This window comes from Tiliqua scincoides, chromosome 3 (assembly GCF_035046505.1).
Source record: "Tiliqua scincoides isolate rTilSci1 chromosome 3, rTilSci1.hap2, whole genome shotgun sequence".
NCBI lineage: Eukaryota > Metazoa > Chordata > Lepidosauria > Squamata > Scincidae > Tiliqua > Tiliqua scincoides.
The window spans coordinates 194,085,145-194,112,296 of NC_089823.1; the positions used below are offsets into that span (position 1 = coordinate 194,085,145).

General features: G+C 43.8%; 1 protein-coding gene across 3 annotated transcripts in view; it reads right to left on the bottom strand.

Annotated features, from left to right (window-relative positions):
• INPP5D (inositol polyphosphate-5-phosphatase D) overlaps positions 1–27,152 on the bottom strand; it is a 77,650-nt gene that overhangs the window by 12,903 nt on the left and 37,595 nt on the right. For all 3 annotated transcript variants that reach the window (XM_066619442.1, XM_066619441.1, XM_066619445.1), the window contains 12 exons: positions 21,872–21,978; positions 20,330–20,432; positions 18,923–19,119; positions 18,076–18,193; positions 16,587–16,683; positions 13,845–13,983; positions 10,978–11,086; positions 10,009–10,097; positions 9,743–9,824; positions 8,236–8,325; positions 6,107–6,220; positions 4,341–4,423 (listed from right to left, as the gene is read on the bottom strand). In XM_066619442.1, coding sequence (XP_066475539.1) covers positions 4,341–4,423; positions 6,107–6,220; positions 8,236–8,325; positions 9,743–9,824; positions 10,009–10,097; positions 10,978–11,086; positions 13,845–13,983; positions 16,587–16,683; positions 18,076–18,193; positions 18,923–19,119; positions 20,330–20,432; positions 21,872–21,978 — 1,328 coding nt within the window. The remainder of the gene's footprint in view (positions 1–4,340; positions 4,424–6,106; positions 6,221–8,235; positions 8,326–9,742; positions 9,825–10,008; positions 10,098–10,977; positions 11,087–13,844; positions 13,984–16,586; positions 16,684–18,075; positions 18,194–18,922; positions 19,120–20,329; positions 20,433–21,871; positions 21,979–27,152) is intronic.

Sequence of the window (27,152 nt, forward strand, 5' to 3'; positions counted from 1 at the left end):
GGGCAAACTTATTTAGGCTGCAATCCTATACACACCGACCTGGGAGTAGGTCTCATTTAACTTAATGGGACTTTCTTCTGAGTAGACATGGAACTGATTGCACAGTCAGGGCCCAATCCTATCCAACTTTTCAGCAACGGTGCAACCGAAATGCAGCCCCGAGGTAAGGGAACAAATGTTCCCCTACCTTGAAGAGGCTTCTGTGACTGCCTCCCCACCACAGGATGCAGTGCACGCCCAATTGGCATGGCTACACCAGTCCTGGAAAATTGAATAGGATTGGTCTTTCAGTCTTTCTAAACCATTTTGACTCTAGTGTGTTACTAGAATAAGAGCCCAATCCTGAGCTCAGCGCTCCGGCTTTCTGCTGGAGCACACTGTTGCAAACGTGCCGTAAGGCTCATCTGCGAGGCTTACTGCCAGGCCAGTGTCCGTGCTAGCCCATTGCTGGCCGGCACTGGGCTAGCGCAGGGCAGGTGCCTGTCCTCCACTGCTCGGCGGTCTCACAGACCCCTGAGCCACAGCATGGCAAGCGGGGGCGGGGAGGAGGCATTCCAGGGAGGGGGGAGGCATGGGGAGGGCGGAGAGAGGGCGAGCAGGAGGCATGTCAGGGGGAGGGAGCAGGGAGGCAGGAGATGGGTCCAGTGGAGCACAGCTCCACCGGATCTGGTCCGTTTGTGTAGGGCTCGGCACCCTACACGAATGCCTTTACTTCGTTTACTTTACCCATTGTGGGGCTGCTTCCCTTACCTGGGAGAAGGGGATGAAAGTCCCCTTCTCCCGAGGCGCCGCCTGCAGCAGGCTGAGGTGCGCATGATGTGGCAGCAGCTGTTCTTGGCACTGCTGCAGCCGCGTGCCCTGGGCAGCTCAGGATCGGGCTACCCCACTAGTACTAGAATAAGGAATGAATAAAAATACTAAAAGTAGTTTTCCTTCAACAAATTAATTACTTTTGTTAAGTTGTTCAGTGTTAGTTTGTTTGGGCCATGATAATCTGTGTGCTGTATACAGTAATTAAAACCATTTACAAATAAAATGTACAATATTGAACAAACCAAAGCATGAGATATAGCAAGGCCCACACACACATTAGTCAAAGCTATTATTTTTGTTATTGTTATTATTGTTGACGATGTGCGCTTTGGTCTTAAGACGTCAGTAAATCAGAGCAAATATCCCATATTCCCAGAATATCCAGTTCTAAAGAATTATACAGGTAGTGGCAGCAATACTCTGCTCCAGTTTCTGAGCTAAAGATCTGTGAAGATTTGAGACATATGTATCTAGCAGTGGGTGCCATCATAACATCTTGTTATGTAGAAGGAGAGGTAGTCATTAGGTCTTTCCCCTTCTCATACTTGCTATTCAGGAACCTGGAATGTAGCACACCACATACCGCTAACTGGGGCTACTAGAGTTCTCTTGGCAGTACTTAACTAGAAATCCTTTTAAGGACACCAGCTGGAAATTCATTTCAACATGTTCTTCCAAGCTATTTAATTACCCATATGTTCATTTAGTGTAAGGTTTTGGAGCAGGGCCCTGACAAAGTATTCTATATCCTATCTTGAAGGAAAGATATCTCTCAGACCAGAAAGTTTTATCTTTTGATTATCTGAAATAATAGAACATTAGTGCTAGATTAGAGCTACACTAAGGGTTATGTGGGACCTAGATATCTTCTGTCAAAACAGTAGGTCTGCTGTGGAAAGACTGCATTTTTTACAGTAGTCTGTCAAATCAGAAAATGTTGTTATAGGCCAGGGTTAGGTATCCTGCAGCCCACAGGCCAGTTCCAATCCGCCCCTCAAAATCATCTGGCCCATAGTCTCAAAATGATATATCTTGGTAGCCCATGGTGGTACTAAAAATAACACAGGCCAACACACATTTTGCTTCCTTAAATGAAACACCAATTCCTGGGTATAACTGGGGTGCTGATTCCAAAAATGGCATCTGTTTTGCCCTATCATGTCTAGTTTTGGAGACATGGCATAGCCTCTTTAGTGAATGGTTCAAGCAGCTTCCTCATGAGGAAGCCTACACCATGGCTTCAGAAGTAAGTCATATTTTGTTCAATGGGGCTTACTCTCAGGAAAGTGTGGTTAGGATTTCAACCTAAATCTTATAGCATAAGCAATCCATGAGCAGAAGCTTCCTTTGGACATCATTCTGTCTGGGCATGTTTGTCTGCACCATGCTCATCTCTTTTTAACTCTATAGCAGTGTTATTCAAACTGTGCGGTGTGGCTCTTTAGGGAGGTGCCAGGAACTCAAAAGGGAGGCGTGGGATGTCCTCTCACAGCGATACAGTCACACCCCTGGGCAGAATACAAGCCCTCCTCTGTGCTTTTTTATTAAAGCAGAAGAAATGGGAGTTGCTCAGCTTCCAGAGTGACTGCTGCTGCCCCGCCCTCTTCTCCCTCCAATCCACTCCCAGCCTGGGATCCCTTCTAATCAAAGTGAAATATCTCTTTTCAACCCCCTACCTCTTCCATTCCCCCCATTCAATCTCCAAACCTTCCCACTTTCCTCCCCCTCCCCAAATAAAACACTTCCTATTTTACCAGTCACCAGGGGTCTTAAGGTTGTTTCCATGCAGTTGGCAAAGGGGGGGGGGGGGGAGAGAGAGAAGCACACACTTTACTTGGCCAGGAGCAGAAAAAGGGTACTGTTTTCAAAGTGATTTATTAATCTTGTTGTTTGACTGAAGAGGAAAGGCTGTATTTTTAAAGTGATGAATCTTGCTATTTGAAGGAATACTTATCAGCCATTGATGAAGTGATTGCCAGCCCAAACCTATCCACACTTTCCTGGGAGTAAGCCCCATTGACTCTAATGGGACTTACTTCTGAGTAGACATGCACAGGCTTGAGCTGTGCATCTCCTAGTATAGGAGACAAATCAGCTTCCTAACCAAACCCTTATCAGCTCTGATATATTTTCATGGTCTATTTTTGTTTTCCCCACCAGCTGCTGGAAAAATTTAATTTCATTAAATTAATAAAGGGTTCAATCCTACCCAAGGAGAATGGGAGAAATGACTGGTTGGATTGGGGTCCACAGGGGTGTCTGTATGTGATGTTGGTCAGACTGGTTGTTCACAAAGTTCATTTGATGAAACAATTCTATTGGTATGCTTACAAAGTTTAAAAAATGAGTCCTCCTGGACCAGACAAAATCTACCTACTCCAGCATCCTGTCTCCAACAGTGATCACAGCTGATCATTTATAAAGCATGTATATTGCTGTGTATCAATAATATATTTTTAAGATCTATTTAAGAATATATTTAAAAATAATATATTTTTAAGATTATTAAATATAAATAATATAAATATAAATATAAATATAATATTATATTTAATATATTTAATATAGTTAATATTTCTGGCCACTTCCTGTTTAATGATGTCGCTTCCAGCCCTCAGGAACATGATGGGGAGTCATGGCTAACAGCCACGGGGGTTAAGGGAGCCACTGGCCAGAAAAGTTTGAGTACCACTGCTCTATAGCCTAATCAGGAGGTTTGTGGTGTATCTTTAAAAAAGTTTGTTTCCATCTCCTCACCTTACTCAGTCTTTAGAGGCAAGGGACTTCTTTACTGTTGTGCTCAAGCATGGGGAACACATTTGTCTAGCTCAGTGATTTTCAACCACTATGCTGCAGCACACTGCACAAATGTTCTGCAGATATGCTGTGGGAGTTTGAGGGAGGGTCATATATTAGTAGGGCTATTGGGGGATGTGAGCCCCCAGCTGGCAGTGTGGTGTGCCTTGTCAATGGTCAAATAACTGATGGGGTGCCTTGACAATTTTAGTGCCTTCTCAGTGTTCCATGAGATGAAAAGATTGAAAATTGCTGATCTAGCTCTTGTCTAACCTGTTTTAAGCAGATAAAATCATAGGCTAGTTCTACTAGGTATTGTCACTGCTTTTATTTACTTTTATCTAAATGGTTTTTAAATGCTCCATGTTCCCCCTTCTTTGTTGAGATCATTAGTTTGCCTCAGAATGTAAAAAAGAATCTTGTCAATTTCACTTCCCTGCTGTTAAGGAGGGAAGTGAAACTGACATTGGCAAAGTGGTACAGCAAGATAATCTGCCTGTCTATATCCTGTGGACACAGTGCTATCTGAGACTAGTGGACAGATCGTACAAAGAACAGTGGCAGCTGGAAGTGTGCTTTGCACATTTGGGTAGCTTAATCCTAAACCAGCAGTTTTTAAGTTTATATATATATATATATATATTTTCTGTACAGCTTTTTTATTTGCTGTACAGTAAAGCTAAAGCTGCAACAAGTTTGTTAAAATAAGTACTAAAGCATAGCTGAACTACCTTAGGAAGGGCTTCAGCAAACTTTACCACCAGTTCCCCTTCTTTTCCTTCCTCATTTTCTCCTTCCTGGCTCTTCACAAACTCTGCAAAAGTGTTAGAAAAGAAAATAGTTTGCCAGCTGAAAATGCACAACAAGGAACAAGCACACATGTTTGCAAAAATAAAAACTTGGCAGCAAAGCGAAACTGCTAATTATTCCTCATTCTGGATACAAGACTGGAAAGCACCTGCCTGTGTAGGGATGTGATCCTAAATGAACAATGACATGTTACATTTGCAAAGAATGGCCTTATATGGTTGACTTTCTATTACTTCATTCCACTAAAGAAAGGCATGAGAAGGTTCAGTGCAGGCATGGACAAGAGGATAAGGAGAACATGACAGTCTTCCTATGCCACTCAAGTTAGCACATTTTTTAACATTCTAATTTAAGATTCCGAACACATGGTTTCCATAGAAATGTATGCAAATCTCTGTACAGCCAAAATATTTTTTTCCTGCAGCAGGAATAATAGAGCTCTGTGCCATGTGAATTACAGGAAGAGTGCAGTACCTATTTCCCGTTCAGGTCTCGCCCTGTGACAAAGGACAGCATAATCAATGCACCTTGAGCATGTAATCTTTCATTACGTAATCAGCTGAGATTCAGGAATTCAGAAATACATTTTCCATCACAGATGTACAGTCCTGTTCACAGAATAATAACAGTAGAATGACTTGATCTCTTGAATGTATTGATACTTGATCCTCCAAGCTCTCAACTGTTTTTTATTGGCTACCACATATTAACACAGTCCCAGAGGTAGCTCAACTTGAATAGTGCCTAGATAAGTAATTGGCCAGTGCCTGGGTGGGTAACTGCCTTGGAACTTCATGTATACCACCATGAGTTTCATGATGACAGAAATTGTGCATAGATGTCATCAGGGTTAGGGTTTACTCATGTGTGATCGAGGATAGCCTTTATAGTGATGGAGCCTGGTATTCATGCAATAACTCTGTACAGTAGTCTTTTAAAGTTTATCACATCTGTAGTCCACTTTTCTTCCAAGAAGCTCCTGGCAGAATATACAGGGTATTCTTATTTTACCCTCACTACAACTCAGTGTGGCAGATCCTAGGGCATGATTTCATCTGAAGGCAAAAGTTAACCTTGAGTTAACTAAAGTTAACCAGCTCTAGATCTTGTCAATGCCTTGATGGAAAAGTACCTGTGTGTGTTGCCATTAATGCCACAGCAGAAAGGCAGGCTATAAATGAAGGGAAATATAACAGGCTGGACAGAGACAGAAATTTGCCCAAGGCTACCCAGTTAACTTTGCTCAGTGAAAGGGACCTGGGACTAGTCTTAGTCTGATGCCTAACATTTTCAGGTGTATTCCACACATGTTTTTGCAGGTACAACTTAAAGATGTGGCAGTTGAAGCAGCCCTATTGACAACACAATACTTGCCCTTTGTTTGGAAAACAAGTGAGCCCTTGAATCTGCCATGATAGAAAAAACATCCATTAAAGTGCTTGCATAAACAAAGGGATTTCCTGGGAGCTGCCAATTGAATGAAAACCACAAACAAGAGATGCTCGTAATAGAGCAATTAAAACCAAGGAGGTCACACAATAAAAATCCTTGCTTTTTCAAATAAACATCTTGTGAAGGACTGCAAATTCTGTTCAAGCTAGAACCACCGCTTTTCTTCTACCACTATAAAAAAACCTAAACAACATTATGATATTCTATATACAAAAAAAAAAAGGAGAAAACATACTTTCTAGGCAGCTGGAGTAGAACTCAATGTAGAATTTTGTTTGAGACTTGGTCTTGAGGGTGGCACTGCAGTGCAAGAATTCAATCTGTCCCTGGGAGTCTCTGTATTGATCATCTAGGACAAGGGACAACATTTGTCTAGGTTAAAATGAAGTCATTTTCAGCAAGACTCCTACAGGAACTAGGTTCTTCTTCCAATACAATTACACACTACATCTCCCTTTATAACTCAGGAGTGTAGTCAAGGTGAGCACAGGGGAACAGACTTCTACAAGCTGCTGCCGTTGACATCACCACTGCTGATGAGCAGCAATGTCATCAGCATGAATTCTGAGGTGCTGTCTATGAAACTTTTCACAAAAGACCTTAGATGGAGAAAAAAAAAACATCAGGCTCAACAGGAAGCAAACTGTGCCCAGAGGCATATGTTACTGTCAAGGCCAGAAGTACCCAAACTGGAGAGTCACCTTCGCAGGGCTCCCCAAGCTTCAGAATATCTAAAAATAGTGATTGCGACCCACTTCTGGTCTGCCATTGCAAAACTGGAAGTGGGTTGCAATTGCTATTTTTAGATATTCCAAGGCTTGGAAGAGCCCTGTGGAGGCATTCACAGGCTCTCTGTGAAGGCTGGTGCTGCTAATGGTGTGTTAGGAAAAAAAAAACTGTTTGTCCCCAGCAGCAATACAATTCTGGCGATCCCGTCACTGCCTTCAAACCAAATATTGTCCTTACCAACGGCTGCATTGGGTATTGTCCTTACCCAATGGCTGCAAACCAAATATTGTCCTTACCAAAATAAGGAATATTCTGAAATACAGAACTTCTTTGAGCACCAACATGACTTTAAAAAGTCATACAAGTGATTACAGGTATAATCTAAGTATCCACAGATTTTTCTATCTCAAAGCTGATGAGAAGGGTCCTTTAAATTAAAGGAAAACTGTCTGGCATTTAATAATGCCAGAGAGGGCAGCCAGTTGACAATCCAGCAATCATTCTCTCTGCAGGCTTCACTTCTCCCTTCCCCCTGAGCATGTGAAAGAAGGCTAAATGGCAGTGATTATCACCTCCATTCTTTCCCCCTTGCTGGGGCTCCTGGTGAAGGGAGGGATTGCTGCCTCCTAGTGAAGCCTAAGCTCCTGGAGAGAGACTGATTGTCTCTGTGTGCATTACAAAGGTCAGTAAGGCTGTTTTTAAATCACCAGAGCAAAGAGACTTTGTTTTTAAAATTGATTTGCTGTAGTGCGTTTTTTGCCATCCACATGAGTTCTTGGAACCCTTGCGAATAATGAGACTCAAACTGAATTGTATAAAGTTACCTTCAGGCTATGTGTATAAAGGGGATATGAAACAAATTTTGTGTTTAGACTTGGGGCCCATTCCCAAGATCTCTCACTATGGGCACAATCCTTTTCCCCTTCCCCCTTCCCCTTTCCCCTTACCCCTGGGTGTTGGCACGTATGGGTCTCCTCGGACTTGTGCCACCTCCTGAGGTGGCACAAGTCAGAGGAGAGTGGAGTGGCTTGAGTGAAGCCACTCTGTTCTCCCCGGGGATGGGGGTTGGGATCCTGCATAACTGCCTGATCCCAGCCCTGCCTCCCTCTCCTCGCCTGCCCGCCCCCAAGGCTGCCCATTGCCTTCCCTCCCCCTGCCCAGGAATGCCTCCCTCTCTCCTCCTCCCTGCCCCCCCAGGCCTACCTTTTTTGCTTGCATCAGCCCTGTGGGGCCGACGCAAGCACCAGAGGGGAAGCCAGTGTGGAGGCATCTGTCAGCTTCCGCAGGCCAACGCTTCTCTGAGTGCCGGCCTGGCTTCCCCTCGAGGAGGCGCAAACGTGCTTTACGGTATGTTTGTGACCCTCCCAGACCGGCCCAAGGGACTTGGGCTGGCCTATCTATAGGTTTGGGTTGCACCCTATGTATATGCAAGTATTCAGAAATACCGAAAAATCTGAAATCCAAAACAAAATCTGGTCCCAAGCACTTTGGCTAAGGGATTCCCAACCTGTATAGTCTTCGTGCAATGTGGCTATGGAGAGTGTCATGCTGAAAAGCTCTTGCACTTCAACATTTACCACTAAATCACTGTTATAAACACAAGGCAAGATACTCATTCAAACACAATTTTCTCACCATTCTTTGAGACAAACTGAGAGGTGACAGCAACCTCGAATGTAGCAAAGACAGGACTGTGGTCACTTGTCATGATATCACTGGTGCATCCTGCCAAAAAGAAAGGAAAGGCAAATTCTAAGGGTTCTTGTCCTTGACCCTTCCGCAAAGAATGTAATGTAACTGTCTGTCTGATCCTCAAATTGATCAGTATTAATCCACACACAAAGCAAGGTGAAATGGCTGCTTCAAGTGGTGAACCTGCCACAACCGCCTCACCTTACCCCCGATTTGCCTCCAAGTACGTCTTGGTTCTCACTCTGACACTCGGTTTTGAAACAAGGGCAGAGGACTGAGACCAAAACAGGATGTTTTGGAAGCGGGTTGGTGCTTTTACAGTTAGGATATTCTTCATGTCTAGCCTAAATCTACTTCCCTGTGGTTTCAACTCATTGATTCTAGTCCTGCCCTAAGTTAACTATTTCTTTTATGTGCTGCCTTAAGATATTTGAAGACAGCTAACACATCTCCCTTCCCTTTTCCAAGTTAAACATATCAAGTTCTTCTATCCATTCCTCACAGGATTTGGTTTCCAGGCCCTTCACCATCTTTGTTGCCCTCCTCTGAACCAATTCCAGCTTGTCAATGTCCTTAAAATAGGGTGCCCAGAATTGGACACAATTTTCCAAGTGAGGTCTGACTAGCACAGAGTAGAGAAGAACTCAGTTGCCATTGCTGCCGGTGGTTCCCACAGCATCTTTGCCACCACCAGTTCTGCCACCATCTTTGCCTGTCATCTGCTGATGCTTATTCTAAACCAGCTTTGGAAGAGGCAGTAATTTGGGGGGGGGGGGGAGATGCACTACCCTGTAAACCAAGGAAGACGAGCAACAACTCATGTGTCACTCGGGTTTGCACCAGACCTGAAGGTGATCTACAGAAATGAGGTCCATATATTCAAAGGGACCTATTTGCTGGATGAATAAGCAGACTATGACTAGCATCTAAAGAACCATACAACTAGTTGCACACATGACTGCCACAGAATTTTTAACATGGGTTTTTCTCATGCAACAGTTAACTGAAGAAACAGTGTTTCAGGCTTGATTTGAGAAAGGGCTGAAACATGGAACTTTTGAATGTCGGAACTCGGCACACAAAATATGCCAAAGAAATACAAGCCATAGAAGGGTGCATCTGAACATTTGTGGAGTTTATTTTCTTGTCTACCACATATCCCAGTTAATAGGCAATCCAAGTCAGAAAGTATAGGCAGGTTTGCTCCCTGGCATTTCTCATTTTACTAGGCAAGTTCCTGTACTTGAGTTCCTGTACATTTTAAAATCAATATAGCCCAATCAGTACTCAAAATATTTTCCAGACCTTTCAGACCATCCTGCTCCAAATATAATGACTTTTGTATCTGTTGTTGAGAACTTGGCAGGGAAAGGAGATTCTACAGATTTTGCTCTGAATCATTTCCGCTGAAACCAGCTTGGGTGCTATTTTCAATCTGTTATCTACCCACCATAAGACTGACACACCACATGCACCAGGGGATGTGATTTCCAGAGTACTCGATCACACCAGGATGGCAAGTTGTATTTCAGCTGCAAACAAACAGGAGAATCAATATCAAGAACACATTACTCTGTCAGGAGGCAGGTTCTACTGCCAAAAAGTCATCAGCTTATTTCCAATTATAATTCCTCCATTTGCACAATTTGTAAAAGAAACCATTCTGGCAACAGAAATAATTTGAAACATTATGAAATGTTATAAGACATGGCATACCCCTGTTGCTTTCTGCTTGGTGTAGACATAATTTTCCCGTGTGTTCCTCTCAAAGCGATAGGTTGGAGCAAAGGTGATTTCTTCCTCCTCTGAAATGGACAGGTGTCTAGTTATTATTTTAATTTTATTGATGATGCCAAACCTGGGGCTGATATCAGCCTAATGGAGGTCACTTTAAATGATTCCATGTGGCAATCAAGCAGCACATGGTTAGCTGTTGGTTGGCAATCTCTCACCATTGAAGGGGACTGTCAGATCCCAGAGCTGTAATCCTAGTGTGCTCCAACAGGAGTCTTTGCCCTGCAATTCTGGATCCTCCACAATCACCAGGATCCCAAGAGCAGGAAGCCTGAATTGGAGGTTGAACTCAGTGGCACAGAAGTCACTTGGCTGCATGAAACATACTGGTATTGAACTGTACTGAACCCCTATCAGAATCCCTCTTGTCACTAGAAAGACTGAGAGCCCAATCCTATGCCTGTCTACTCAGAAGTAAGCCCCATTATAGTCAATGGATCTTACTCTCAGGAAAGTGTGGATAGAATTGCATCCTGAGGCAGTCAGGCTAGCCACATTAAGCCTCAACTGCTGTCTAGAAGCCACTGATTTAACTCCCTCCACAGATCAACTCCTAACCACCTACTTGAACAGTGGGCCCTCATACAGCCAAGCTATTGGACTGCTCCCATGCCTTGCTTGTAATACTAGAATGTGCAAAACCACCATATGATTTTCTTTAGGCCACAGCACCACTACCACCTTCCCAACCTCTAGATCATATAATTTTGGTGAGTTGCCACAGATTAATTCTCTACATGGTGATAACTGCTAAGAGGAGCAATTTATAGCAGCAATAATGTATGTACTGGCCCTCAATGATTATCCATTTTCAAGTATATTTTTCAACAACCAAACAAAAGAAAGACTTAGAAAACATAGCTGGTTCTAGGGTCAGGAATAGATTCTTACCAAACTGCGCAAACACCTTTTGCTCCCTTCTTTCTACAAGAAGCTGGTCATAATTCAACAGCTCTGCATACTGTTGCTGTTTGATCTTCTGGATGATGTTCTCTGCTTCCTGATAACAGGGAAATGTTACAACAGCCAATGTACCACTCTTTTCTCTCCTTAATAAACACACTCTTGCTAGTAAACAGTGATCTAGTAAACAGTGCCACCATCAAGAGAGGTTAGGGGGATGGCGGCCAGAAATAGGGCCTTCTTGGTGGTGGTGCCTGCATTGTGGAACTCCCTCCCCTTTGAGTCACGAACAGCCCCTTCATTGTTAACCTTCTGGCAAGGCCTGAAGACTTTTTTTATTTCATAAAGTCTTTGATGCCTGATAGAGGGCATGATGGCTGCTTTTTTAACAACTTTTTTTTTTAATACTGCTGATTTTATCGCTGCTGGTCTTATTTTTTATTGTTATTGTATTTTTATAATTTTTTATGTATTGAATGTATTTTAAGTGCTGTTAGCTGCCTTGGGTGCCCTCCGGGGAGAAAAGAGGATTATAAATCTAATAAATAAATAAATCTATCATCTGAGGCACAAAACTCTATGATCTGGACAAACTACAAGCACAATCCTAACTTGTGCTGGAAACAGGCAGGCCAGTGGACCTGCGCTGCATCCAGTGCAAGTTTGGAGCCAATGTTTCCCCTTACCCCGTGTTGTGCTGCAGTGGCCCCAATGGGTCTACTTGGATTTGCACCACCTGATGAGGTAGTTCAAATCTGAGCAGCCCGGGACTGCCTGGCACAGGGTCAGGATCCAGCATAACTGCCAGATCCTGGCCCCGCCCACCCACCCACAATCCTGCCAACCGCCCGCCCTCCCCCACCCCGAAAGGCCTCCTCCCCACACATACCCCTGACTCCTGCATCGGCTGAGCTCAGCTGACGCAACTTACCCTCTACCTGGGGCCCGCGTTGGCACGTGGAGGCTGGCGCCCATCTGTGTGCTAGCCTACCTCCCTGATGGGTGGTGCAAAAGTGCTTTATGGCACTTTTGCGGCACTCCCAGGCTGGTACAAAGGACTTGTCAGCACAAGCGCCTTGTAGGATTGCGCCCTACGTGAGATGTGGGAGCCCTGTGATTGGCTCTCCTCACATGTTCCTTGCTGAATAAAATTGGATTAGAGCAACAGTGCTGAAAGAGTGGAGGGTTTATCTCCTGTCCTGGGGGTTTTCAGAGAGGCTGAATGCTCTTCTCTTCAATGAGGAATGCTTTTTTTAAAAATACATAGAAGAATTGTCCTTCCTGGATCAAAGTCTTTCTCATTTCCAGCCCTTAGCATTATTTGGTGAATACAGAATCTTTTGCTATTGTTGAACTGTTGCTAATTCTAGTATAACAACAAGTATAAAACCTGGGCTTATTTGGTTGCCTGGAAAGACTCCACAGTTTTTTGGGAATGGCTGTATCAATGGCTGGGAAAGAACAGTATGCTAAGTAGGAGCTCAGTAATCAACATTTTCAATCAACTGTAAGCAGCTCAGTAATGAACATTTTTCAGAGAACAGTCATTCTGAACATTCTGTTCCAAATGTCCCGTTCTTGATATCCATTCAAAATTCCTGCACAGGAAAGTTGATCAATATTTTTATTATCCCCATGGGCATGTGATAAACTAGTCCCAGGCTATGCTGCTGAACTGGGACTTGAACCTCAGACTCCCAAATCCTCAGTCTAGCAATATACTGGAATTATCTCATCTGTTATTTTGTACATTGGCCTCAGCAAGGGTCACAATCCAGTCAACCAAGTTCCAGAACCTGGGATGCTGGCTATCTGTTCAAGTGGGCTAGTCAGAGATTGAGTTCCAGGGTAGATAACAAGGATCAGAGGGGCCAAATGCAGGTGCATTGTCAAAACCAGGCAGGGGTCAAGATCTAAGGCAGCAGTCAGCATAAAATAAGGAGAGCTTAGGTCAGGACCAACCCATCCATGATGAGGCCAAATGATGTGGTCATCCCAGGGAACAGGTTGGTGGGAGACACCCACCTCAATCCGCTATTCCCACCCTCCTTCTCCCACTTCCTGGCTTGAAATAGGAAAAGGGGGATGTAGCAGAAGTGTGGAGGAGGAGAGAGTGGTGGGTTGAAAAGTCTCCAGTATTTGAGCCCATCCTTCTCTTTTCTCCACATTACCTCCTCCACTCCATTCCCCTCTTCCTTTTCCAATGCAGGAAGTGGAAGGAGCAAAAGCTATCGCATTGCAAGGTAAAACGAGAAGGGGGTTGTAGAATGTGGCATGTTGCCTCAGGTGCCAGGAAGTCTTGGACTGGTTCTAGCTTGGCTGGTGCCTGCGCACCATAGACAAATTGCTCAGAAGGGAGAGAAAAGGTGATGTCATGACTGACACAACAGTCCACCTAATCAGCACTATGTATAGTGCTACTCTAAGGAGGGTAGGGAATTTGGCTTCAAGACTGACATAAGGGCTTTTTGTTGTGCAAATCCAGCTCCTGAAGATCTCCTCTGAGGCTAATGTAGAGAAGGCTATGTGCACAAAATGTGGGGAGCATGTTTCCTAGAGACTCACCATGAAAAATTATGTACATCTGTGTACTCCCTAAGAATGTGACATGTGACCCAGGAAGCAAATTTCTTCTTAGCCTGGAATTCATCTTGTGTTAGCATACTCTCAGCCCTTCACTAACAATATGGGGGAGGGAGGGAGGGAGAAAGGGGTAACATCACTGGCCTTCTTGCAGGGTTGTTGTAAGTGTTGTCAACGTATGAAGTGCTCCGAAGACTCAAAAGGGTATAATTATTATTGTCTAAAAATGCTAATCACTGTTATCTAACAGGGAAGCAAACAGGCTCTCTAACCATTGGAGACAACTCTAAGCGGTAGTTCAAGTCTCCCAGCCAGAAGAGATGAGTAAAGCGGTGAGTGATGTTAAATGGAGCCAACTTCTTGTCTCCCAGTGACAGAAAGCGCAGAATACTGGTGTAGTTTTGGTTTCGCCTAAGAAAACAAGAGAAGAATATGCAATATACTGTTTTACTATGTAGTTAGCAGCACCAGCAAAGTCAGTTACTTGAGGCAGTGATGAGTCAGGTGAGCTCAGAAAGAATCCTTCCCTATCTGTGCTCTAGGTACAGCCCCAAAGCCTTCCACACCTGTCATTGTGTAGTATAGATGATCATTTCTGCAGAGCATGAAGGGTGACTTAATCCTTGGCATTGCTGTGGCAACAGCCCTGATCCAGCATTGGTGGCTTGATAAGTGTAGGAATGTAAATGGAGGAGTAGTGGACCGGTTGCAGGCAGAGAAGATCTAACCTCTCTGTTTTTCTGTTTCCTAACTCTTAATGGCAAATGCTTCCTTTGCTGATGACCATAAAAATCAACGGACTGGCAAAATTGACTAGATCTACTGAACAGCAGATTTTGGTCTAATTAGTTTACCCATAAGAAAAACTTTTTTTTTTAAAAAAAAGGTATTGACTGTGGAAGAGATAGAGAAATACTATTTAAAGAAAAAAATATTTAAAAAGTAGAGAAAAGTTCTTGAAATGACAGGGAATAAGAAAATCTTGGGCAACTCTTTTTCTAAAGCGCAGCCTGAATGTTTCAACAGATAAGGCTTTGTTATATGAAATACATATTATAAGAAAAAGCATTGCTAAATGTGTGTCCGTGTGTAATATTTATTACCAGCACTATATCGCTGCTGCCTGCAATGACTGTACACAGTCAAGTGGAATGAAACTACCTATGTGATTGGAAGCTAGTTCCCCACCCCTACCCCCAGGTATAGCTTGACTTGAAAAATGCCCAAAAGGAATTTGACTTGTGATTGTGGCAGAAGACAAAAAAAAAAGAATATGTGCTCCTTGGGTAATGCCAGTTCTCCCATCCAGATTATCACCTCTACACAGCCAATGACTCTGGGAAGAACAAGGTTGTCCCTGAATCCATCCTTGAATGGATGATAAGTGCCCCAACAGAATAAAATTGGTAGAAAAGTGGAAACCATTACAATTTTGTAAGTGCCTGTGAGTGTGTGTCTTATTTACTTGCATTTGTATCTTGTTTGGGATATACCCTGTGACAACGAGAGGGGTGTTTATCTGCTCTCAGAGTTATTGTAACCAAGTGAAAACTAAGGCTGAGATAGTTGTCATATAAAACAGCCATGCAATGCCCAGTGTCGACCTCCCTGCAAAGCAACGAGCAAACGAGGGGACAGAATGGAGACCCTGCAGTACATGTTGCCATGGGAATTTGCAAGTGCGGCAGGAAGCCTAAATTAGGCATGTGAAAGAAAAGAGCTGCAATTTAACACAGCTCTCAGCTCCTCTGCTTTATATGAGCAGGTGTATATGATTTCCGTTTCAGAAGCCTACAGGACAGAAAGGGTCATAAATCTGACGAACAAGTGTAAACAGTTAAACCTTCTCTAGTTCTTCTGGAATATTCTCTTCAGAAATATGGCTCAAAAGTATCTTTCTCAGCTGTTTGTTTCTTTAAATGAATTGCTTGTATGATAATTGCAGCTGCTTTTATGTGTGCATGTGAGGTTGAGGGTGAGGAAGAGATGCTGTGTAGCAACACCTGACATACTGACTTTTTCACCTCAGAAAAACAAGGGCATACTTAAGGTACTAGTGCACCTGGACCACTTGGTCCAATGGGGTCACATCTGACTGAGTGCTACTCAAAAAAGGTTCAGACAGAGGTCTTTCCCATCGCTCCACCACTGAGCCATGTAGGAACAGCCCAAGGTCTTGGGGTCCCTGAAGCAAGGTAGTCAATGCCATCCTGCCCCTTTCTCTCCTTCCTTCTCTCTTCCTTGCTTGTATGGGGCTTGCCTTTGTTCTTCCTTTCTTTTTTTTCACCATGCACACTCTGGGTGGCGCTGCTGCCCCTGCAGCAACTCCTTTTCACTCTCTTAGTTCCAGAAAAGAAAGTAGAAGGGAGTAGTGAGGAGATGCTCTCAAACTATTATGTTGGAGGTGGGGGGGGGGGAGAGAGGGCAAGAGAGACAGTGGTAGTGACTGGCAGGTGAGTAAACCAGCAAATGGACAGGCATGAAGGCAGGGTAGAGGTTACGAGGGTAGGGCAGAGAAATGCTGGCCCCTCACATGCAACTTGACCTGACCATCAGCCAGTCTCATGGATGAACTAGCTCTAGAACAACAGTCCCTCCTTCTTTGCCTTGTCTACATATAAAACAGGGGGTAGGCTGGGTTGTGCACATTTTATTTTTACAGTACAATGAGTATGTGGGACACTCAATGTTCTTCCACTGTTTCTTTTCAGTCTTTTTGCTTCAGTCACTTTTCTCTCTTCCCAGCTCCTGTAACAGAAGTGAGCTGAGAATGGAGGAGAGTGACTGGAGCAACCAACTACAGGGAGATAATCTGTGGGAGGAGGGAGGGTTCAATGCCTTCTCCCATGGGCTTTCTTACTGTTAGAACCCCCCCCCCCACTCCTTCATATGTGAATGTGATAAACACATGATTGATGGCCTGACACCTCCAGTTTGGCCTTTTGATTTGAGTGGAGCCTCTCCCTCAGCAACAAAAGCCTTGTCCAGCAACTCTCAGAAAGGCACCAATTTACCTGTGTTTCTTTTCACTTCCAGAGGTCAAATGACTGTTCACAAAACCAAATGAGGTTCCATTAAACATGAATGACACCCCAACAGCTCCTTTATTGCCTGAGGGGTAAAAAACAAAAGGAAGCAGAAAGTAGAGATATCAAAAAATCAATTCACTCACAGGAAAACTGTCATAATAAAGAACAAAATACTTCTTAAGTGTCATGGAGGAGAGACAACCAGTATACACAGAGCTAACCTATGTCATGGAAAGTACTAGAAAAGGTTTTCTTCAAGAAGTTCACAAAGTGTAAGTTGACTTTGGGCGCAATCCTAACCCCTTATGTCAGTGCTTTCCAGCACTGGCATAGCGGTGCCAATGGAACATGTGCTGCTTCCTGCAGTTGGGTGTCACTCACAGAGGCCTCCTCAAAGTAAGGGAAAGTTTATTCCCTTGCCTCAGAGCTGCATTGCCCTTATGTCAGTGCTGGAAAGTACTGACATAAGGGGTTAGGATTGCACCCTCTGTTATTCAACAAAGTCCTTCCAGTTAGAACTTTATAAGCAGTCTGAGAAGCTCTTCCAGCACTATTTCACTTACAGAACTTCCCTTCAGGTTCTTCCCCATGAGTCAAATTACAATGATGGAAGGATTCACATACTTGCTTACTTGCAAGGATGCCAGACATTCTGGCTTTCCTATCACACTGACACCTGAAATCCTCCTAGGTTAGTGACAATCTTACTGATTGGCATTATTTGCAGAATCATTTGTTTCCATGAGCAAAAACTGAGAGCAAGCAAACTATTTTACTCAAATACACCCTTAGAAATCTCCAAGAACACTCACATGGATTAACTCTAACAGGGCAACTTTGCCCTGGATAGAAACCAAAGAACATCAGCAATTCTGCTGACAAGGGTGATGAGAAAGCATTATTTTAAGAGTGGCCATGAAAAGAGAAATGTCTTAGGTCAATAAAGTCCCCTGGACACAAATTTAGAAAGTACCTGCCTTTCTCTTATTTATTCAAACATATAGCCTGTGTCTTTCCAAACGTTTGGTATGAGTAGTAATTAACTAAAAAAATATGTCCTGAATATTTCATTAAGATCCAATTAAACAGATATGAAATCACCATCCTTCTAAAAGGCTCTCCCTGCTCCCAACACAAGCCTGAGGGCCCAATTATATGGTTTTCCCTACCATAGCATGCAACCACGCTAAAACAGTTTGAGCTTCCTGAGTGCCTTTCACAACAGCTGGAAAATGTGTTCCACCTCAGCACGCTAGTTCCAGCAGCAGCAATGGCCCATAGGATTGGGTTGCAAATGTGACAGTGTTAAAAGATGTTCAAACAATGCTGGGGGCTCTTGTGCATCTCCTAGAGAAAGGAGTTCCTTAGTCCTAGTTGAGAAGCAGCCACTAAGATTGCCTTTCTGCATGTCTGTCAACCTTAGGAGATTTTGATGAGAGTGTTTTCTGTTAGGTGTGTATTGCCCCAGTCTTACCTAGTCTGTTTGCAATTCCAGTCTTCACAGTGTCCATGCAGAGGTGGCTTATGCGATTCTCATGTTCTGGCTTGGCCAAGATGACAATTCTTATGTTCCAGAGGGTATGGATTGCTATCTAACCAGGAAAGAAATCACTTCTCACATACTGCCACATGGTTGAGCTATCACATAGCTTAGATAAAGTTATTTGGGTTATGACAAGCAGAGATCTATACTAAATACCCCTCAAACAGCTCGTCTCTGGTTTTAAATATCATTTCAGGAACGTTCCACCCAAGTTAGAACTGTACTGAGATTTAATTGCGTAAATAAACAAACTGCTGAATGGAAGCTGTATGCTCAAAATGTACCCTGCTTTTCTACAGTTAGAGGCACTGTATACTCATTAAATGGAAGAGTATTTATAGGAATAGAGTTGATCTAAGTGAAGTACTATGTAGCAGAATTGGATTTTTTAAAAATGAAAGATGGATGGTGTAATCAGCCTTAATCATTACTATCCAATGCAAACATTATTGATGAAATATGTTGTCCATGTTAAAAATACACACTATAGGTGATGTTCTACTATATCTAATAACCTTCACAAAGAACATTAACTTCTTCTTGCAAAAGGGCAAGTATCTATGAAGGCATGAGATACAGCCACTTTGCTGAACCAAAGCAAGTTGCCCCTGGAGGGGACAGCATCAGAGAATCCTATTGATGCTGCTGAGTTCTAGCCCTGAAGAAAGGCCGTATATAAATGTAATAAATAAATATTCCTGTTTACACAATAGAGTTAGTGAAGCCTGTTATCTCAATATCACTTTGAGCTGAAAGCATCCGCTGGAAATTACCTTACCACTTTAAAGCTAATATTTGTAATCTCCTGCAAGGACTGTCTTAGAATCTCCTGCCATTCTTTCTCTCCCAGAGAGTCCTCCTGTGTACCAATCACATAGATGTCATGTGGAATGTAGTCAGCGGTGTCATCTCGTGTCTTCCCCTGCCCCTTGGATAGAAACCAGGAGCTGATCTTCTTTGGTGGAGGGGCATCACCTGGATTGGCAAATCCAAAACCAAAGCAACTCATTTGACCTTCAGGACACATATCTGAACAGGTTAGTATGCACAGACGCTCATATGGTTATGGTGGACCAGGGCTGGTGCCAGGTTGCTGGGAGTCCTGGGACAAGGGAACTGGAAACAGGCAGGTATAGTGGTAGAAATAAAAAGGCTGTTGGCAAGGATGTTGAAATGCAAGCTGACAACTAAAATGCAAGCAGACAACTCATGTGACTTCTCTGGGTACTTTCCCTACAACATGTACTCAGAATCCAGAATGTTGGTTCTTGCATCCACACTTAGACAGGTGGGCAGGCAATCCCTGTCAAAGCATCAGATGCTTCAGACACTGGACCAGGGCAAATGTGTAAAGGGGTGTGCCTGACCTCATTTTTTATAACTTCTGGGCATTGACCAGGCTTTACCTGTGGCACTGGATACTATGATGGGAGGGTGTAACGTGAGCTTTTGATTTTCCTGGGCATGGAAATAAGATGGGCTTCATGGTCCAATAATCTGGCTGAAAACTGTCCATTTCCCAGTCCAAAGGATAAAGTCAACAACATGGTAACTGCTTCTGAATGATTCCTCAGTTCATTAAAGATGCTGCTGCACTATTGGAGCCCCTACAGATGTTAGGAAGGTCTAAACCAGGACAAAATATGCAGAAAAATCACTGATTTTCATCATTGCAGGGTGTTTCACAATGTGGTGGCCACCACTGAGAAGGCCATCTCACAGGTCAGCCCTTGCCTTTTAGGGCAGCAGAACCCACAAAGAGCGAGTTAACCATGATGTGGTTACTTCTGAGTGAAGAAGTGCAAACAGAGTATGGGCACAATCCTAACCAGGTCTACTCAGAAGTAAGTCATATTCTGTTCAATGGGGCTTACTCTCAGGAAAATGTGGTTAGGATTGCAGCCTATAATGTACACAAAAATCTGACCCAGGGGCATGTTTGCTTTCCCATCTTCCTAAGAAACTCACTGAGATCAATTTGAATAGCAAGATCTGGGCCCCAAATTCCATTTCCACACATTTTTATTTAGCATCTAAAATTACTCAGGATGAGGCAGGCCTCCCTGGAGGGGTCCTTCCATTGAGCTGACAGCACTATTGAGAAAGCTCCAAATCTAGGGGACACACTCAGAACCTCAGTGGGTGGGATCACCTGCAGCAGGATCTCAGATATTGAAATGCATACCCATATTCCATGTCCCAATGAAGATGGTAATCATATCAGGCTCTGGTTGTTCAGAGTGCTTATTTTTCATTTGCTGTAGAAGTTGGCAGAAGCCTTCTCTCTTCTGAAAATGGAGAAGCAAAAGAAGAAATAGTGTAATGGGGTGGGGGATAGTAGTGACAGGGGCAAGCGTGGCAGATTGGGCCTGGGGGGGTGGCAGAATTGGCACATGTCGTATCCTAAGCTTCTTCCTGGACCTGATCTGCCAATGCAAGGCAACACAGACGTGCACCAGCGATTTAGCAAGTACAGGTCCAAGTTACCCCACTTCAGCTGCTGGGGATTTCCCCAAGGCAAGGGAACGAATGTCCTCTTACCTTGCAGAGACCTCAAGCATGTAAAATTCCCTCACAACAGAGATTCCCAAACAGGGGCGTCGTGTCATCCCAACCAGGGAAGCTCTGTCACTGCCCCCTTAAGGGTTGGGGCAACAATGATGGTGGTGACAGGACCTCCACAACTGCGCCATCTCTGGGGGGAAAAGGGCTGATTTTGTACTTATTGGGTGCAGTGAGCCTGCAGTCCCCTCTGCAGAGTTCTCTCAGAAATGCTCAAAAACATGATTGTGATCAACTTCTGTTTTCACAACACAAACTGTAAGTTACGTGTGAGTCACGATCACATTTTTGAGGATTTCTGAGGTGCGGGGAGCCCAGCCGGGGGGGGGGGGGTTTGGGCTTTCCGCACTCCTCAGAAGACCAGCGCTGTCTTCAGTATGTACAAAAACAGCCCTTCCCCCTCCAGCAGTGCCATGATCCAGGAATCACCATCACTACCATCACCCCTCCCCCCACCACACGTACAACGGCCCAAACTCTACTGGAAACTGCTGCCTGAAAGATAGCTGCATCAGCATGGGGGAATTTAGGATTTTAAATTCCTAAATTTAGCGCAGGGTGCATCAGTGTGAGGAAATTTAGGATTGGACTGCCTGCCACTCTGCTGTGCCTGGCTATGCTCAGAGAGAAACATTTTCTCTAAATTGCTCCAGAAGAGCTTTTGTCTTATTTAAAGCACTGCAGTGAATGATGAAGACCTAGCCTGCCAATTTCCTTGTCCTTGAACAAAGCAGGTATTGTGATTGTGGTATTGTACGATTGTTTGTTACTCATTTATGCTCATGATGTTCCTTGAATATTTTGTAATCTCATTTGCACTCATCAGACAAGAATCCTGAAAAATCTAAAGAATCTCTTAGGTTGCAATCCTAAGCAAACTTACCAGGGAGTGAACCCATGGAGCTCAATGTGACTTAGAAGTAAACATGCTTAAGACTGTGCTGTTGTTTTTTTCTTATCTGTAGAGGTGCACATTGTTCTCCAGGAATGAATATATGGTGATATCTTGTTATATACCATGCAAGTTTTTAAACAACATTTGGAGGGCAACCAAATCAGATACTTTTGGATAACGGGACCAATTATTTATACAGTACTGGGATACAGTAAGATGGGTCAGTGATGTGAGCTTGGAATACTACAGTTTCCATACTGGAAAATTTACCTTAGAGTCAGCAAATACATATTCTTTTCTTTGTGTTTTCTCTTTTTCTGTCTCAAGTACAATCACCAGCTTGTTAGGGAACTTCTGAGACTTAATGAGCTGCAGAACTAAGGAGAATAAATAAGTGTTCATAAAGGTATCTACAGGTCAGATAGATGTTAAAAAAGAAGACGTTTCAGACCTAATTGGCAAAGATCAATAAGTTACCAGGCCCAGATGGCATCCACCCAAGAGTTATTAAGGAACTGAAGAACAAAGTAGTTGATCTCTTGACTAAAATATGCAACTTGTCCCTTAAAATAGCCACGGTATCAGAGGACTGGAGGATAGCGAATGTCACAATGATCTTTAAAACGGGAAGGAGAGAGGACCTGAGAAACTATAGGCCAGTTAGCCTAACATCTGTTCCAGGTAAGAAGGTGTAATGCCTCATCAAAGATAGAATCTTAAAACACATAGGGCAAAATTCAGAGGTGCCCTTGGGCCAGCGCAGGTCCCTTGCACCAGCCCAGGAGGGTCGCAAACGTGCCATAAGGCACATTTGTGCCTCCTCAGGAGGAAGCCGGGCCGGTGCATGGAGGTGTGCCAGCCTGCAGAAGCTGAGACAAACCTCCATGCCAGCTTCCTCAGCGAGCCTTCTGCCAGCCCAGCTGGGTCGATGCAAGCCTCTGGGGTGGGCAGGGAGGAGGTGGGGAAGGAACCGTTCCTGGGTGGGCGGAGGGCAGGTGGTGGGCGGCCCCAGGGAGGGCAGGCAGGCAGGCAGAGGAGCAGGCAGGTGGGGAGCGGGAGGCGGGGCTGGGATCCAGCATTTTGCTGGATCCAAACCCTCGTTCCCAGGGAGTTCAGAGCTGCTTGAAGCCGTTCCACTCTCCTTGGACTTGCGCCAGTTCAAGAGGTGGCGTAAGTTCGAGGAGACCCATAGAGGCAATGGCGCCTTACCCAGGGATAAGGGGAAAGGTTTCCCCTTGCCTCTGGATGAGATACCTTGGGCCCCTATCCTGCGCTGGATACAGTGCAAGCCTCTGGGTTTGCCTATTCCAGCACAGGGCAGGATTGCGCCAATAGTCAAACAAGCCTTGTTGAGGAAGAATCAGCATGGCTTCTGTAAGGGTAAATCTTGCCTCACAAACCTTTCAGAATTGTTTCAAAAGGTCAACAGGCATGTGAATGCAGGAGAACCTGAGGATATTATATATCTGGATTTTCAGAAGGCGTTTGATATGGTCCCTCAGCATAGGCTGCTGAGGAAACTCCACAGTCAGGGAATTAGAGGGCAGGTCCTCTCCTGGATTAGGAACTGGTTGAGGACCAGGAAACAGAGAGTTGGTGTCAATGGACAATTTTCACAATGGGGAGAGGTGAAAAGTGGTGCGCCCGAAGGATCTGTCCTGGGACTGATGCTTTCAACCTGTTCATAAATGACCTGGAAACAGGGTTAAGCAGCGAGGTGGCTCAGTTTGTGAACGACACCAAACTTTTTCGAGTGGTGAAGACTAGAAGAAATTGTGAGGAGCTCCAGAAAGATCTCTCCAAACTGGGAGAATGGGCAGCAAAATGGCAGATGTGTTTCAAGGTAAGTAAGTGTAAAGTAATGCACATTGGGGTAAGAAGATCAAATCTTCACTTATATGTTAATGGGTTCTGAGCTATCTGTGATGGATCAGGAGAGGGATCTTCACGTGCTGGTGGACAACTCAGTGAAAGTGTTGACCCAGTGTGCAGCAATGCTGTTGTACAAATCGATGGTAAGGCCACACCTGGAGTATTGCATTCAGTTCTGGTTGCCACATTTAAAAAAGGATATTGTGAAAATGGAAAAGGTGCAAAAAAGAGCAACTAAAATAACTACTGGGCTAGGGCACCTCCTTTTTGAGGAAAGGCTACAGTGTTTGGGGCTCTTCAGTCTATTAAAAAAGGTGCCTGAGGTGGGAAATGATTGAGACATACAAAATTATGCAGGGGATGGATAGAGAGATGCTCCTTTCCATCTCACATGACACCAGAACCTGAGGACCTCAGCTAAAATTGAGTGTTGGAAGTGTTAGGATAGACAAAAGAAAATATTTCTTTATTCAGCGTGCAGTTAGTCTGTGGAACTCCTTGCCACAGGATGTGGTAATGGCATCTGGCCTCAATGCCTTTAAAAGAAGATTGGACAAATTTCTGGAGGAAAAGTCCATCACAGATTACAAGCCATTATGTGTATGTGGAACCTCCTGATTTAAGAAGTGGGTTACCTCAGAATGCCATATGCAAGGGATGGCACCAGGATGCAGGTCTCTTTTTGTGTTGCGTGCTCCCTGAGTGGCTCCCATTTGGTGGACCACTGCGAAATACAGGGAGCTGGCCTAGATGGGCCTATGGCCTGATCCAGCAGGGCTGTTCTTAGGTGCAACTTGGCAAGATCTATCAACTCTAACAAATCACCTCTATGATGGCAAAGTTTGGAATTTTTAAAAAATGACAGCTACTCAAACCTGGGTGCAGACTTGCAGCCCCACCATTGCTGAAATGATTTCTGCTCATTAAGCTGTGGAGCTGCCTAACAAGACAAAATCTTGACTTATATAGCTCAAAATGTCAACATGACACTTTGCCTTTTCCTTACTGTAGTGTGAGGTTGTGACAGAAAATTCCTCTATTATAGGCATTGGCTTCACTCATTAGGAAAGGTGCTGATGTAATCATCTCGCACTCAGCAGAAACAAGATATGGGCAGCTGAACTCTTGTGTTCCAGCTCAGAAATAACTCACATCCTATTATGTCTTACCTAAACTCCCAGCTATCGGAAAACAACATAGACAAGCATCTAGCAAGATAGCCTCAAGGACAACCACAGAGTTAGCTCTCCTATATTCTGCAAACTTCTTTATGAATTGAGCTACTGAAAGACTTGTCAAGGTTCTTTCCTAGATTGGAAGACATCTTGAACACTTACTTTTGTTCATCTTGTAAGTGGCTTACAATATTACAAGCAGGTGAGTTAAAAAGTATAAAGAAGCTACAATGTACTAACAGCCAATAGCATTGCTAAGAGGGGGATGGGGGACAATTGCCCTGGGCTGCACTCTTCTGGGGGGAAGCAGCCTGGCGGCTGCCCCACACTGCCCCTGCCATGCATGAACGCCAGATTGGAGGCGGTGGCAAAATCAATCTGTGGCTGCTCACTGCCCCCTGCCTGCTGCCCCCCAAGCCCCCTTGCTCCTTGGCTTGGGGGGCAGGGGCTTTTTCTATTTTTTTAAACATGGTGATATCATGTCACACTTTCAGGTGTGCCATCAGTGGAGGTAGCATTTGCGCCAGGTGCCAGGGTGGCTAGCTATGCCACTGCTAATAGCCATGATGACTATTTTGGTTTTTCTGATGTTTTACACCAAGATAATTAAAACGATACCCATCCACCATCATGTAGCTAGTACCATTCCAACAAACTGTTATTCTAACCCTGGTCAGATTCTGCATCCCCACCAAAGGAACAGCTGATTGGAAGTGGGCCTCTTAGAGCAGTGCATTCTCCTCATCCTTTGCATGGGATGAAGATATCAAATGAATCAGGCAATTCCTCATTTAGGACTTCTGTTTTAACATGTTTGCCTCATGTTTATATTGCCAAATTCATAGTTTGCCTCATACCAAAAGCTTAGGACAGGTCACAAAATAAAGATAAAAAATCATACATATATCTATATTGTCTTGCATGTATGAAGGTGAAGCCTCTGACATTAATTGGCTGAATTAGATGTGATGGGACAGCGTGGAAAGTTCATGGCAGGTCACTGTGAGATACAAAAAGCTGGACTAGGTGGGCCTTTGGCCTGATCCAGCAGGGCCCTTCTTATGTTCAACTTCTCAGACAATGAAGAACTTAATGATTGCACTCCAATTATCTGAAAAAGGGGAAACGGTCACATTTGTCCAGGATTAAAACAAGTCCCATAAAAAAAAGAATCTACCTGTTTAACCTACTGTTACTGCAGCATTATGACCTTATAACTCTAAGGAGGACAATGAAGGCCAAGAGCCAAAGTGGAGGTGTGTGACTAGTACATATGGAAGTAAACTGAATAGTCAATAAATTGGCTCTTCAGAGGAAGCATACACCTGTCTTCTTTAGCTTTCTACTTTTTAACAGCAGCCTACTGTCCTTGCTTCTCTTTTTTTCTTATTAAAAAAAATTTGAGGAAGTGTATTTCCAAGAATAGGGTACATTGACAAAGCTACAAGATGACATCTTGTCATGACATAAAAGCATTTGTAATCAAATCTAGTCAATGCAAATGGACTTTCTATCCAGGATTAGTTTAATCAAAATAGCTGCAACTCTCCCTGTATATGTATTCTGCCCAGGAAAAACTCTTTCTGTGGTATCTGAAGCTACTCCAAACATTTTCAGAAACATCTTCCACACAAGTTCTGAGTCAAGAGTCAGAGACATTCCTACCTCACTTAACTCTGCTTTACAAAAAAAGACTGAAATTTTGCTTGTCCTTGCAGGATATTGTCTCTTCCTTCACTCCCCCAGTATATCTTATACAACAGCTCTTGAAAGCCAGGCTCTGTGGGTTATCCATTTTAGCATATTTTTCACTAAAGGAATGCCTGTTAATATTTGCTGGAACAAAATCCAATCCGGAGTAAAAACTCCTCTTGATGCAGGAAACTCTACTGTCATCTGTAGGTAACAAAGATCTCTTATCTGCAGCTCTGCCTTCCAATCTCTCTGCATGACATATTTATTATTAACAAAATGTCCTCCAAAAGAGGTGCTGTGAAATGAAGTTGTACCCACAACACAAACAAAACACAGGCACAGCCTGGAAGGGAACTTCTGTTGCAGGTCATATTTATAACCTGAAAGAAGATGAATTAATGTAAGTGTGACAGAATAGGGAAAGCCCCTGCCAAGATACTGTTTACTCCTTTGCTTTTATCCAGTCCCTGTGGACATTCCCAAAATAATTCTGTCTCCCCTTTTTTTCTGAGGCAACCACAGTTTAACCTCCTGTCCCTGAGTGCCTGTGAAAGGGAGATGAAAGATGAGCCAGTGCTGAAAATAAACTTTTTCCATCAAAGTTGGCAACACTGAAGAGGGATTTGAGTGGAGAGGCATATTCTCAATCTCACCTAAACTATGTTGTGCCTGATATAAGCATTTGAATCCAGCAGTGAACTGGAACAGCAGCACTTTTCTTGCTGCTCAAATGGGTTAGGAATCAAGATAGAGAGAACAATAAGCTACATCCCAGAACACAGCTTGGATATTATCCCAGGGAAGATGAT